The sequence below is a fragment of the Galleria mellonella genome, unplaced genomic scaffold, assembly GCF_026898425.1.
Source record: "Galleria mellonella isolate WM207_F2 unplaced genomic scaffold, CSIRO_AGI_GalMel_v1 utg874, whole genome shotgun sequence".
Taxonomy (NCBI): domain Eukaryota; kingdom Metazoa; phylum Arthropoda; class Insecta; order Lepidoptera; family Pyralidae; genus Galleria; species Galleria mellonella.
The window spans coordinates 1,564,539-1,579,720 of NW_026442167.1; the positions used below are offsets into that span (position 1 = coordinate 1,564,539).

At 37.2% G+C, this 15,182-nt stretch overlaps 2 protein-coding genes across 3 annotated transcripts in view; one reads left to right on the forward strand and one right to left on the reverse strand.

The window, feature by feature from the left end:
• Positions 1-631: 631 nt before the first annotated feature.
• LOC113518972 (protamine-like) lies at positions 632-9,454 on the reverse strand. Of its 2 annotated transcripts, XM_031914732.2 has the most exons (7): positions 9,367-9,454; positions 8,283-8,414; positions 7,242-7,355; positions 5,150-5,197; positions 4,132-4,170; positions 2,352-2,451; positions 632-1,610 (listed from the first exon to the last, which is right to left on the reverse strand). In XM_031914732.2, exons 2-7 carry the CDS (start codon positions 8,405-8,407, stop codon positions 1,473-1,475), a joined length of 564 nt encoding a protein of 187 aa, XP_031770592.1. In that variant the 5' UTR covers positions 8,408-8,414; positions 9,367-9,454; the 3' UTR covers positions 632-1,472. The 2 variants fall into 2 exon arrangements, with proteins under 2 accessions (XP_031770592.1, XP_031770594.1); XM_031914734.2 differs by lacking the exon at positions 4,132-4,170.
• Positions 9,455-10,298: 844 nt separating this feature from the next.
• Positions 10,299-15,182, forward strand: part of LOC113519086 (uncharacterized) — a 56,121-nt gene continuing 51,237 nt past the window's right edge. Inside the window, 1 exon segment of the mRNA XM_052902178.1 lies at positions 10,299-11,897. Within this exon segment, the coding sequence (XP_052758138.1) occupies positions 11,071-11,897 (827 nt within the window). The 5' untranslated portion in view covers positions 10,299-11,070.

Below are 15,182 nucleotides of genomic sequence, written 5' to 3' on the forward strand. Positions count from 1 at the left end.
GGGAATATCTATAAAGATTGCTTATCAATTTCTGTCGTCAATAAATCTTCAGCTTGACTGCTACCAGTATTACTTGTTTCATAATATATAATGGGGTTATTTTCAAGGAGTGTGACACCTGTCCAGTATCAATAGATGCTTCAACTTGGCTTTCAACTTCGAGTCCCAATAAAAGGAATGGTTAATACTTTCTGGCAATATCAACTTTTTAGAATACTCGCAATTAAAAAAGTTCACCGAAAACTCACTTGCTGTTTTACCCAATGTAATCAGGATATCCACAATACACGGCTCTTGACCATTCAGTCCATTCTTCTGCTCACCTAATGATATCAGCCGTTAACTCTCTACTGCTGAACATAAGCAACTCTATTGGGAGTTTTGCCAGTAGTTGCCACGCTTGGCAGGTAGATGTTTTAAAAGGAACGCTGTTTCCCATCACTCGTTTAAGTTCCCTTAATCGCCTCTTACGACCCCTCGTGATAGGAAACGGTGGCCCATTCTATGCCGAGACCCCATGGCAATAAGCTACTAAAGTAAGTAAATAATATTACTATAAATTTAATCAACATCAATTTATTCCAAAATTTTAAAAGACATCACAAATACATTACAAAAATAGAATTGGACAAAACAATAGACGACAAAAACTACGAATGGCGTAATGATATGCTAACAGAGGATAACAAGACAATCCAATAATTTAATTCTAAATAGATACATAATAGTCAACAATAATATTCTAATGTTCTCTGCCATTTTCTAGCAATACGATTTTGAATATATAGGTTTTAAAAAATTAAAGATAATTTTATAGAGATTGCATTCAAAACAAATGCAAAGATTTCAAATTGTCGGATGGACACTTTTATAATTTCTCATAGCACGAAACAATATTATACGATTTTACCGTCACGATAAAATAGCAAAGTAGTTGGTACAATTGTACAAAGAAGTTTTAAAAATGACATATGCTGATAATGGTGAAAATATCATGGTCGTGCATAGAATTAAAGGTCTCTGTTCAGTTGCAATATATTTTGCTGGATTTCTCAAACTAGAGTAAGCGTATCACTTAGGGTACATCTGTTAACTATAGGGGGTATGTGACAAAATTGACGTGACAGCAGCAGCTTGGCAGATTTGCACGTATAACAAGCATAACGGACGAAATTCTCCAAAGAGCAAACTCTTCAAGCTGATATTAAAAAGATGTACATTGCTCTTTTTTACTTCTTTTTTAATAAAATGTTTTATTTGCTTTAACAATAGTCAGTATTTTAGACATGTCTGTAAATCCTAATATTGGCACATGAAACTGTAAGTTTGAGAAACCTTATATTACTGTGACGGTCAAATTAGTACAATGTACTGACCTCCTTTCAGAATAAAGCCGTAATAGTAGTAAACATTTCATTGTTAGGTGTAAATTATGATTTTATATTGGTGAAAGTGTTGTAAAGTACTCGTGTTTAGCGTCGACAACAGCACCGTCTCTTGCGACGGCAGCTGCGACGACGTTTGCGACTGCGACTGCGACGACGACGACGTCGAGAGCTGTGACGACGACGCCGACGACAGCTGCAGCGACGTCGGCGACGCCCGCAACGCTGCAAAATATGATTGTATATTTTTTAAACTATTTTTTATTTACTAACAAACATAGACCTAACAATGTCTGCTATAAGAAATAGTGACGAAACAACTAATACTAGGACTAAATGAAGCAACTTGGAATGAAAGAAGCTAACGGCCTATCTGATGGAAAGTGGTATTCGTTAGACATGCACTGCGGCAGCGTAGACTTCACAGAATACACCGTGATGCAGTCAGTATGCTTCATGAGTTGCCATTCCATGAAGACGATGGTGTTATGTCTCTGTACCCCGCAATTTCACTATCATATCCCATCATTCAAACTGAAACATAACCACATAGCCATCCAAGCCCAGTTGTTTAATGACAGAAACACATGTGTTATTGGGATACCTAACCAAATTACTTTTGTACAAAGTGATCTCGTATGGATATCCCAGGTAATGTGGGGAGAAGGGATTGTTAGCAATGGAGTTTGTCAGCCCCATTACTAACAATATGCCCTATTAGATCTACCTCCACTTGATTCCCCCTGGAAACAATCGTGAACAATTCTTTTTGAATTCGTCACGATGGGCTAACTGACCTGCTTCATCTTCATTTATCATCCCTCACTGGTGCCTTACCAGTGTATACTGATAGCGCGGTTGGGGTTACCATTCCATTATCATCCATTAAAAAGATCCTAGGTAATGTGTCTGAATTCTACATAACTGGATCCAATTTTAAAGCGCAAATAAAGCAAAAGAAAATACACTCCGTCGGTGCCGCCTCCGCCGGCTGCACCTGTCCGACGGTTCAGACCGCGACCTTGAGAGTGAACCTTTACGTCCCTGCATTTTTTCGCCTCCACGCCTGTGAATAATAAACTATATTTTACCTGAATGTATATACAGTAAACAGTAGTTGGGTGTCGTAAGAGGCGACTAAGGAAGGGCGAGGAGTGACCAGCAGCGTCCCTCTTAAAACATTTCTAAATCTTAAGTACGGTTGACAACCTGCCTGCCAAACGTGGCAACTATTGGGAAGGCTTATGTTCAGCACTGGACAGTTAAAGGCTGATAGATGATTTCTTAAAACTGGTGTTAGTATTCATTAATAGGGTTTAAAAAAATCCTACAAAATATCTTTGTATTACCAAATATTCTGTATATATAGATACTTACATAGATTTTAAATTTAAATAATTTTATACCAGAGGGAGACTACAAAAGTCGATTGCTTGGGTGCGTCTGTCCCATTCGTGTTTCAACCGTGAAGCAGTTGTTTGCATGGCTGTGTTTCGATTTGAAGGGTGGGATATGGCGTGAATTTACTGGGTACAGAGGAATAACACCCGAGTCCTCAGGAATGGCAACGCATGGGGGGGTATCATGGGCGAAACAGTATACTCTGTTATGTCCACGGTACTGCTCATATCTATAGGCGACGGTTACCACTTTCCATCAGGTGGGCCGTCAGCTTGTTTGCCATTCTAAGTTGTATAAAAAAAAAAGATTCATTATTATACCATATCAGCCGTTAACTGCCCACTGTTGAACATAGGCCTCTACCCTATTGAGTGTTTTTCCAGTAGTTGCCACGGTTGGCAGACGAGTTGGCATCCAAAGTTTAGCTTTGGTGTCGTTTTAAGAAGGACGCTGCTGCTCATCCCTCGACCATTAGATTTCCTTAGTTGCCTCTTACGGCACCAATGAGATAGAAGGGCCTATTCTATGCCAAGAGCATACGGCACATTGTTGCATTACAGACAGTAAAGGTACATAAAACTATCTAATTAATATTATAAATGTGAAAGTGTGTTTGTTTATTACCTTATAGTGTCTTGACGGCTAAGCGAATCACTGTGAAATTTAATATACGAGACACTATATGGGATAAAGAAGGATTTAAGCTACATTTATCCCAGTCAGTAAATATATCCCGGTCACGCGGACAAAGACGCGGGAAAAAGCTGGTTAATATTATAAACGCGACAATTTGTAATGATGAATGGATTTTTTTTTTTGATGATTGAAAATGGTATGGTAACCCCGCCTGCGCTAACGGGATACCATGATGGTTTCCAGGGGAAACCGCGTAGAGGTTGACCTGAGAGGGTACATTGCTAGCAATGGGGCTACTAAACCTCATTACTAACAATCCTATTCCCGCCTATTTAATATATTTGTATATTAGTAATTTTAACTGCTTACATATGGCGACGGTTACCACTTTCCATCAGGTGGTCCGGCAGCTTGTTTGCCATTCTAAGTTGTATAAAAAAAAAATATTAGAAAGAGAAACTAGCGCAATCATTTAAGTAAATTGTGTGATGGGGGACAATGAGTGGGTAGTAGAAAATACTTCTGCCACGGAAGCGGACACATGACAGCGCCCCATCAGTCTAGTCCTAACCACGGCCGGAGTAACACGGTTGAAACGTTGTGATAATACAGGTAAATTACCACAATTCATTTAAAAGATCGTGTTAATTCCCGTTTATTATAAACCATACAAAATGCAAGATTACGAAAGTTAAAACTACATACATACCTTCTATTCATACATTTTTCATTCATCTCAGAACTATCACTGAAACAATTTAAAAAATTATTTTAATTTTTCAAAATAGATAACAACAAAGTATAAGGACATAAACAAAAATAATATTTTATTTAATAAATGAATGATGACTTTATTTGCTTGAATACAGGTTATTACATTAGTAGTATTTAATATTAAAAAAAAAAGCATTCAACCGTGTGGCGTACAAATATTTAATTTTGGTACTTGTCCTTAAAATTGTACATTAAAATAGTCTTCAAGTGAGTAATAATATTTCTCAGTAAGCCAATTGTAAAGTTATTCATTATTATTTTTTAATTATTGTTGAATAAGAATTCATATATTGGGAGTATTATTTTTAATATTCTTTTCTTTTTATTTATTTTTTTAATAAAAAAAGTTTTCATTTGCTTTTATATCATTAAATATTTCTGTATATTTCGTGTAAACTTTACAGACCGACAACAGGAATAATAGGCTTACCAAATAAGTAAGTAAAATATAAGTACAGTCTGTCTCAACATAACTTAATCAAAATGTGGACAAAAAAATCATTTAATACACTTAATTGATCTAACCATAAGACAGTCAAACACTCATCAAAAATTGATCAACCGATTTAACGTATACATTTGTTAATAATTTCATTTAGAGAGTTTGAATACCAATATAACTTATGGGGGGAAAAGGGATTGTTAGTAATGGAGACTGAGAATCCCATTGCTAGCAATATACCCAACCAAGTCTACCTTCTCGCAGTTCCCCCTGGAAACTATTATGGTTAATTCCCGATGAATTCATCATGATGGGCTAACTGGCCTGTTTTCATTCTCATCTATCACCCTTCACTGGTGCTCCGCCAGCGTATCCCGTTAGCGCGGGCGGGGTTACCATTCCATTATCACCCATAAAAAAAAATACCAACATAACTTGGTTACCTTATATTAAATTTAATTAAACTAGACTATGGTGAGGGTTTGTTAACGAGCTTTAGTACGGTACTAACCGGAATATTCCACAAGCGGATCTTAGCGCGGTCTTTGGCATGTCGGCCCTTAAAAATAATAGAAAATATTACAGTACACCGAAACAAATCATTGGATATGGAGGTATTACACTCTAATTTCTAGGTATGGTGTTCTATGTGAAATATCTACTATGTGTGTTACAATATCACAGCGACACACGCACGCCCACACACACGCACGCACGGCACACCCATGTACACGCACACCTACACATACGTGCACTCTATCTTTATAATACCCAATAGTTTTCATTATTTATTTGTTTAGGTTATTTTAAACTTCCTGTTAATTTATAAAGGTATATGTGAATATTATAGGAAAATTTAAACGTTATTTCTAACCAGAATTGCATTATGCGGTCCAATTCTTAAACCAAAATTTAGGTCCAAAATAAAAAATTATAGACCAATATTAATAACAATTGGATGTCTGTTGCGTATAAGTAATGCAATAAAAGTTACTTTATTCTATATCTATATAAGTGCGGAACCTTCGTGTGTGTGAGTTCAACTCGCAGCTGACCGGCTTTATTTATTAATAATTAAGTAGGCTCAGAATTGTACTAAACTTAAGTGACCGCGTTCCTCGCCCCCAAGACGATCTGACCTATTTTTGAGACTGATAGCAATGCAGACTTTTTCATGGCGATACTGTCAAGTCTCTGTTGGTGGGGATGGGAGGGAGGGGGGGAGGCGCTGTTAATAAAGAAGTATATATTAGGTCCTTACATATGAAATTATCGTTTCTTTTTAAACTACTTAGAATGGCAAACAAGCTGACGGTCCATCTGATGGAAAGTGGTAACCGTCGCCTATAGACATGAGCAGTACCGTGGACATAACAGAATATACTGTTTCGCCTATGATACCCCCCCATGCGTTGCCATTCCTGAGGACTCAGGTGTTATTCCTCTGTACCCTGTGAATTCACGCTTGTAAATTGAGTGATTTCAAAGATGCTACCTCCCACGAACACTAATGAAGTTTCACAAGGGGTAAAGAGGTTTCGTCAGGGTCGACAATACATGCGTAACGTCCCTGGTATTGCAAATGTTCGTAGGCTATGATAAACGCATACCATGAGGTGGGCCGCATGTTTAATGTTTGTAAATGTAATTAAAAAAAAATATGTAAAGTGTCATGTGTTCCCGGCATAGAAAAGGCCATATCGTCATTTCCTGTGGGTGTTTGAAGAGGTGAATAAGGAAGGACAAATGATGGATAGCAGGGTCCCTCTTAAAATATTACCAAAGCCATTGCCAATCCGCCTGCCAAGCATGGCAACTACTAGCAAAACCCCCCTAGGGGAGGCTTATGTTCAGCAGTGGACAGTTAAAAGCTGATAAGATGATGATGAAGTAAGGCGGCCATCTTAAAGGTGTAACAAAATTACAAGTAACTTTCCAATATACAAATATAATGACACATGATTACATCAACTAAACAATATTTAATCATTAAACAGAGTTCATTAAACTCTGTTCTGATAAAAGGTGTTTTAAATTATTTTTGTTTATCAAAAAAATAATTTAAAAGACGCCTAGTATCCACATAGTAAAACCGGCAAATAAACCCATACATACATATATTGTACTAGCGTCCCGTCCCAGCTTCGCACGGGTGGATTTTTTTACAACATTTTATGTGGTTATTGTGGCATAACGACGAAGTTTTTTGTAGTTATTGATATTTTCTTCAATATTGTAAAACATACTATTGTTCTATCACCAATAGTTTCCGCAGCGCACGCGACGAAAGATATTTTATAACATTTTATTACACCTCGAGTTACGTTACTAAAGTTTTAAGTAAGGATCGCTAATCTTTTCTAGCAAGAAATATAGCCTATGTTATGTTACAGAGGGTGAATGTAGCTTTCTAATAGTGAAGGAATTTTTGAAATCGGCAAAGTAATTTTTAAGTTTATTCATTACAAACATACATACACACAAAAATACAATTTTTTTTTTCTTTATAATATTAGTTTAGATTTAGATGTAGATGTATACTAACAAATACAAACAAAGTGGACCCCTTGAGCTAAATTGATAGTGGATTCAAGAACGCTAACCAGTTATCTATAGTTTTCTCTCTCTGTTCATTAGCTGTCTTCTTTCTCGACGACGATATTCTTTGTTGGTAAAAATGTTCGGAACGACGCCGCGCGGCCGCCGCTCGACTGCGCCTGCGCATACCAAATAGCAATTATTCATACGGATCTAAATAAGTCTATTATTACTGTACAAGATCTGTACAATTAAGTTGTAAAGTATACAGATTGGCAATTTAAAAGAACAAAATATAAATTTGTATTATAAACAATGTCAATAATGGGATATAATAGCCCTATTGCTGTTTTTTTTTAATGGTGAAAATGGCATGGTAACTCCCTTTTTTATGGATGATAATGGAATAGTAACCCCGCCTGCGCTATCGGTATACACTGGCGGAGTACCAGTAGAGGTAAAAAGAAGGGGGATTGTTAGTAATGGGAAGATTAGCCTCCATTGCTATAAATATACCTTATCAGTTCGACCTTCACGCGGTTCCCCTTGGAAATCATCGTGATCAATTTATCTTTAAAATCGTCACTGTGGACTAACTGACCTGCCTTTTCACCTTTACCAATCATTCCTCACAATAAATTAGTCACGTTAGTTTATCAGGGGGAACCGCGTAGATGTCGATCTAATAGGGTATATTGATAGCAATGGGGACTAACCTCCCCATTACTAAAAATCTCCTCCCCTGCCCTATTGCTATTAATATACGGTATATTAATAGCAATAGGGCGACCTCCACGTGAATCCTCTTGGAAACCATCGTAGTTAATTCAATATGAATTCATCCCAATGGGCTAAGTAACCTCACCCATCCTTTTCACGGGTAACCTGACAGCATATACCAATAGCTCAAGCAAGATTATTACTCTATTTTCACTCATTAAAAAAAACCATCGATAAGAGTCGACACTTCGTCGCATCCCCTCTCGCGGGCTTAGAACGCCCTCTGCACTCGCTCCTCTACGCGTCCGGTGAAGTTGTAAACGCCATCTGTGGCCAATAGCTGTAAACCAAATCATAAATATAATAAAAAGCTTAGAGTCCCATACTTTCGATGTAAATCGACATAGGCGTGGAGGCGAGCCGAGTATCGCGGCTCTTCCGTCTCGCTCCTTTTACGCATAAACACGACCAGGTCATCGTTCAGTTTCTTCTTATCCCCCTCTTGTTCCATACCACAGCTGCAACACACCAATCCTCAACTCACCTTATTGTTTAATAGGTACTAACTGCTGGAGTGTGGGTCCTGGCATAGAATAGACCAGCCCTTTCCCGTGGGTGTCGTAAGAGGCGATTAAGGGAGGGCGAGGGATGGGCAGCAGCGTCCCTCTTAAAACATCTATAAAATCCTAACTGCGGTTGCCAATCCGCCTGCTAAGCGTGGCAACTAGTGGCAAAACACCCTTATGAGGAAGGCTAATCTTCAGTAATTAATGGTTGAAATAATAAACTGCTGGATCGATTTCAATTCATGATTACACGAGATACTAGACGTGGGCACAATATATATTGGGAGGACAGAATTGATTTTTTTTTAATGAGTGATGATGGAATGGTAACCCCGTCTGCGCTATCGGTTTACACTGGCCGGACAACAATGAGAAATTATAGGTGAGGATGAAAAGACAGATCAGTTAGCCTATCGTCATGAATACACCTGAAATTCAGCAATGGATTCCAGGGAGGACCACGTGGAGGCCGACCTGGTTGGGTATATTGGTAGCAATGGGGCCTTTAGTCTCTATTATTAACAATCCCTCCCCCTAAAGTAGGGATTATTAGGGTTTAACAGCCCTATTGCTAACAATATACACTATCAGGTCGATTTCCAAGTGGTTTCCCCTGGAAACCATGATTAATTTCCGGTAAATTCAACATGATGGGAAAACTGATCTGCTGTCATCCTCACCTGTCATCATTCACTGGTATCCCGTCAGTATGTGCTGAAAGTACATGCGGGAGTACCATTCCATTTTCACCCCATAAAAAAAATATATATCTATATATATTTCTATTGTAATTCCCCTGATACGAGTATTGCAGAAATTCATAAGCTACGGTGACCACTTACATGTCTATTTGCCACCTATGTGGTATAGAAAAAATAAAAATAAATTCAAAAGCAATTCATACCATTAAGCTGTCAGTACACAATAATTTTGTTACGTAAAAAAATCACAGAAACATTTTAGACACCATAACTCACTCATCAACACTCCATTGTTTTACATGTCATATTGTGACATACATCTAGATTTAAAAGGCGATTGTTACTGTCTTCTATTAAAAAGAAAATAAACCATTTTTGCCCAAATAAGTTTTCATGTTATTGTTTAATCAGTATTATTTTTTATGCAACTTAGAATGACAAACAAGCTGACGGCCCACCTGATGGAAAGATGTAACTGTCGCCTATAGACATGAGCAGTACCGTGGACATAACAGAGTATACTGTTTCGCCCATGATACTCCCAATGCGTTGCTATTCCTGAGGACTCAGGTGTTATTACTCTGTACCTCTCTCTTCTACCTCTCTTCCTCTTTTGCCCTCTATTTTTCCTTCTACTATGCTCTTTAAAAAATCGTTATGTCGTATAAGATGGCCCAGCATTTTGCCTCTTCTATTCTCTATTGTTTCCATTAAAGTTCGTTTCTCATTCACGTTTTTCAGGACTTCCTCACTCGTTACTTTTTCTGTTCAGCTTATCCTCTCCATTCTCCTCCATGTCCACATTTCGAATGCCTCAAGCATCTTTTTTTCCTTTTGCGTCATTGTCCATGTTTCCCGACTACTAATAATAATATTAGCCCTTAACTGTCCACTGCTGAACATAGGCCTTCTTTTGAAGGGGAGTTTTGCCAATAATAGACACGCTTGGCAGGCGGGTTGGCAACCGCAGTCAAGCATTATTCAAATATCTTTATTAAAAATCTTTATTGTACATAATTTATATTGGATACATTTAATTACTTAAATTTTTTCCTTAAATTTTTTCTATCATTTACATAAACGAATTTATCTTAACCAATTTTCGAGTGAACCCCTCTCCCCCCTCAACATTTATTCCCTTTTTAAATAAATAGGTTAATGGGCTTCCAGTCTTGAAACCATGTCTTAGCATTATGAAAGTATTTGTCCAACAAACTTAGACCTGCGGCATTGTCTGCCTTGACGCTTGTGGTTAAAGTCGTGTTTCCCATGTGTGTAAATATAAAATGTCGAAGTTAAAAATACGTGTTCGGAGCACATCGTTAGCTTCCGTCGACAATCGAGACTCAGTGGCCGACCGCCCGCCCGAGAACGGTGCGCGCGCGCACACTTGGGCGGCACGATTATTTCCTCAAAAAAAAAAAAAATCTTTAAACATACCATACAAACGGACACAATTCACAATAACTGTTTATATTATTTATTTACTTGTGTTATATAGTATGTGAATTAAAAATTGTTTATAATAGATATTACAAAAAAAAAAAAGAAACATTTGAAAGCTTTAATTTTATCGTTAGAATGTACAAAATGTGCGTTGGAATGTGTAAATTTTATACGTGAATGTATAAACACAATCGTGTCGTGTATGTGGTGTTTTACGTAACGTAAAATACATATGTATAGTGAATATTACTGCATTATCCGTGGATTAAGTATTTTATTTACATTATCTTCTAGTTTTAAAAATTATGATATTTATTATATAAATTCCTTTTTTTTTTTTGGGATAGATAAGTAAAATACAAGTATGCATTCCTCTAAATATCGTCCCATCGTCTCGCCAGTGGTGAACGTTTGCACGTGCGTTTATTTTCACTTATAAATAGATAACACCCAGTTGCAACATGACGTCACCAAAAGAAAGCAGTGACGCCATCGACGTCTACACTGACGACAAACAACGCCGCCAAGATATGCCAAAAGACTTGTCCGAACTCCCACCGAGCGGCACATCTTTGCATAAGAGAAGAAGGGGGGAGCCACCTGCTTCCTTGTCTGTGAAGTCTTCTCAGACCACTTCGGACCCTGAAGTTTCTCCGTGCACTGCTGGTGTAACGTCGTACGACTACCGAAGATTCCCTGAAGGAGACCTACCTGATCCAGAAGCATTATGCGAAAGCATGCTCCAAAGGTTAAAGGATCGGGATGACCCCGCCTCGATACGGGGCAAAGAACTAGCGATGCGAACTAAAGACACAGTAGATGCGATAGATCAGTTGGAAAAGTTGCTAGAGCTTCTGAACCAATTTGTCACGTTGAAGGAACACAATTCACGTCTACTCAAAAGACTAAGGGATGTGAACCATCTCAAGAATCTTCACAATGCTCATAAAAGAATAGATATGGAAAACGAGAGATTGAGAATAGAAGGGAAGGAGTTGGAGTTGATAAATGAGGCTTTGGACTCTGAAATAGAATGTGAATACGGTCAAGCCGTGTTCGATTCGTTAATGGCCAGTGGTCGGAGCGTGAAGAGATCAGGGTCGAAGTGGAAAGGTCACTCCAGGTTTGGGAGTACACTACTTAGAAAGCAAAGGTCAAGGTCAACCGGCGGTGAGGACAGCGACGCGCCCCCAGGCACTCCATTACGGAGACGCTCCGATGGATTATTCTCCAAGGAAGTGGAAAAATCCAAAGTTTCCAAATGGACAAGAGTGAAAGCAGCATTTAGGTCAGTATATTTTTTATACCACGAAGTCAATAAACAAGCATACAGCCCGTCTGATGGTAAATGGTCACTGTAGCCTATAGACGTCTGCAACACTAGGAGTGTTACGAACACGTTGCCGACCCTTAATGCTATATAAATACAAATTAATTTTCAAATATATGTATGTATGTAAGCACATCACTTCAGAATGGCTATGTATCTATTTGACTAATTCTTTTTGTATTGTTTGTATTAAAAAACTCTTAGAAAAATCGTTTGGAAAAGTGAAAATAATAAACCCGTGTGAAATCAGGCCGGGCAGTAAACTTTTAATAAAAAAATTTACCTAATATTTCCCGTGGTTCTGTCCGTGTACATGAGCCGTTTTAGCGTGACAAACATTCAAACTTCCTTACGAATTATCACATATATGATTAAATTTTATTTTTAACTAGCTGTTCCCCGCGACTTCGTCCGCGTTTCCGTCGTTTTTCGTAAAATAAGTAGCCTATGTCCTTCCTCACGGTTCAGTGGTTTTGATGTAACAGACACATTTTTCTTCACTGCTCTGCTCCTATTGATCGTAGCGTGATGAAAAGTACACTATAACCTGCCCAGGAGTATGAAAAATAATTGTACCATGTTTCGTTAAAATCCGTCGAGTAGTTTTCGTTTCTACAACGAACATACAGACAGACAGACAAAAATTATACTGATTGCATTTTTGGCATCAGTATCGATCACTAATCACCGCTTGATAGTTATTTTGGAAATATATTTCATGTACAGAATTGACCTCTCTACAGATTTATTATTATAGAAGATATAGATAACTCAATTTCGAATTCCGTAAAAATTGGTATAATGATGTAAGAATACCCAAGTCCATTCCAGTCCAGGTGATAAATACATTTTTTTATACAACTTAGAATGACAAACAAGCTGACGGCCCACCTGATGGAAAGTGGTAACCGTCGTCTATAGACATGAGCAGTACCATGGACATAACAGAGTATACTGTTTCGCCCATGATACCCCCCATGCGTTGCCATTCCTGAGGACTCAGGTGTTATTCATCTGTACCCTGTAAATTCACTCCCATATCCCACATCAAGGTAGAAACACGAATGGGACAGAAGTGGCCAAGCAAACGATTTTTGTACAAAGTCTCTCTAGTTTTACCTCTCTACCTATACATTATAATTTAGAAATCTTAAAAAGACATTTCAAAAGGTATCTAGTAAGCTAACATAGCGAGAGCGGAAAAGGATTGTTAGCAATGGAGTTTGACAGCCCCATTGCTAGCAATATACCTTATTAGGTCGACCTCCACGTGGTTCCCCCTGGAAACCATCGTGAACAATTCTTGTTGAATTCGTCACGATGGGCTAACTGACCTGCTTCATCCTCACCTATCATCCTTCACTGGTGCCCCGCCGGTGTATATATAGCGCAGGTGGGGTTACCATTCCATTATCATCCATTTAAAAAAAAATATATAGCGGGAGCAATCGAAGAATCTTATTAGTATAGCAGATGCAAAAGTTTCTAATGTATGGGTGTATGTTTGTTACTCTTTCACGCAAAAACTACTAAATGTATTTGAATGAAATTTGGTACACGCGTAGATTATATCTTAGCCTAGCGCATATGATATCTTACCTACTAATTCACGAGGGGAAAGTTGCGGAATACAGCTAGTTAATTACAATTACATTACATTTACATCTGTTAGAATTGTATTTACCATCACATTATAAAAAAAAATGAAAATTTTATGTTAAAGTTAAAGAATTTGTGATAAATACAAAAAAAAAAACAAAATACAAACAAATATTACGTTATTTTTTGTATAGTATGGTATGGTAGGTACAACGTTTTGGTTTTGACACATTTTTTACTATTGTTATTGTCTCGAATTTTTTTGTTATTCATTTTATCGTTTCGACACTAAATACATTCATTAATTTGGCACAAATAAGGTGATATAGAAAGTTTATCGAGCACTCAGAAATGGCAACGCATTGGGGGGTATCATGAGCGTAACAGTATACTTTGTTATGTCCATGGTACTGCTCATGTCTATAGGCGACGGTTATCACTTTCCGTCAGGTGGACCGTCAGCTTGTTTGCCATTCTAAGTTATAAAAAAAAAAACTCAAATCCTCTAATTGCAAAGTTGTGTGAAATTGACAGGAGGACTTGACTAGCGCATTTGCTAATGGATTGTTTTCGTAAAGCATCGAAAAAACATTGGCTTTTCCATTCTTTAAACTGAAATAGATTAGATGTGGGTGTATTCTGTGGTTTATTGGTCGAACCAAAAATAGATATTAGATTGAATCGTTATTGATAATTTTGGATTTATATCAATCACTGTAATTCGGCTTATTATATAAAGTATTATATAATTTGATATTGTTAAATAATATTAGTCTGAAATCGATTAAAACTATAATAATAATAATAATAAACTCTTTATTGCGCACAGTAGAGATGTATACAAGGAGTATTTATACAGAATGTGCATATACAAAAGGCGGCCTTATCGCTAAAAGCAATCTCTTACAGACAACCTGGCATAAAGAGTGGATAAATACAGAGAGAAAGGTAGATGGCGCTAGTCAGACACAGTAAATGCAAAATATTTTTTTTTATTTATTTATGTTATTTTATTTATTTATTTTTAGATAACTGGGATCCATTCTTGTTAGTAAGTGTACTTAAAAACTATGTTAATACTTAATTACTAATAATGATCTAGTCCTCTCGGAGAGCATTTTCACGAGAGGACTATCCAATTTATTAACAAACATGTTCAGGATACTGTTGCTACTCCCGCGTATTCGACGTAAAAACGAAGCTGTCTTTTTTCGCCAGACTGCGTCAAAACTATCTGTTTTAAATACAAAAATAAGATTACAATACATAAACATACATATATAATATAAATACATACATAAATAATACATAAACATAAATATACTGAATAGATCAAGATAAATCACACATAGTAAACGTCAAAGCAAATTAGATATATAGGTAATAACTATATACAGTGGTACTTCGATATACTAGTTTAATTCGTTCCGTAACTTTGCTCTTATGTCAAATTGCTCATATCTCAAAGCAATTTTCCCTATTGAAATTAATTGAAATACCATTAATCTGTACTGTGTTTCGGTTTGAAGGGTGGGATATGGCGTAAATTTAAAGGGTACAGAGGAATAACACCTGAGTTCTCAGGAATGGCAACGCATGGGGGGTATCATGGGAGAAACAGTATATTCTGTTATGTCCATGGTA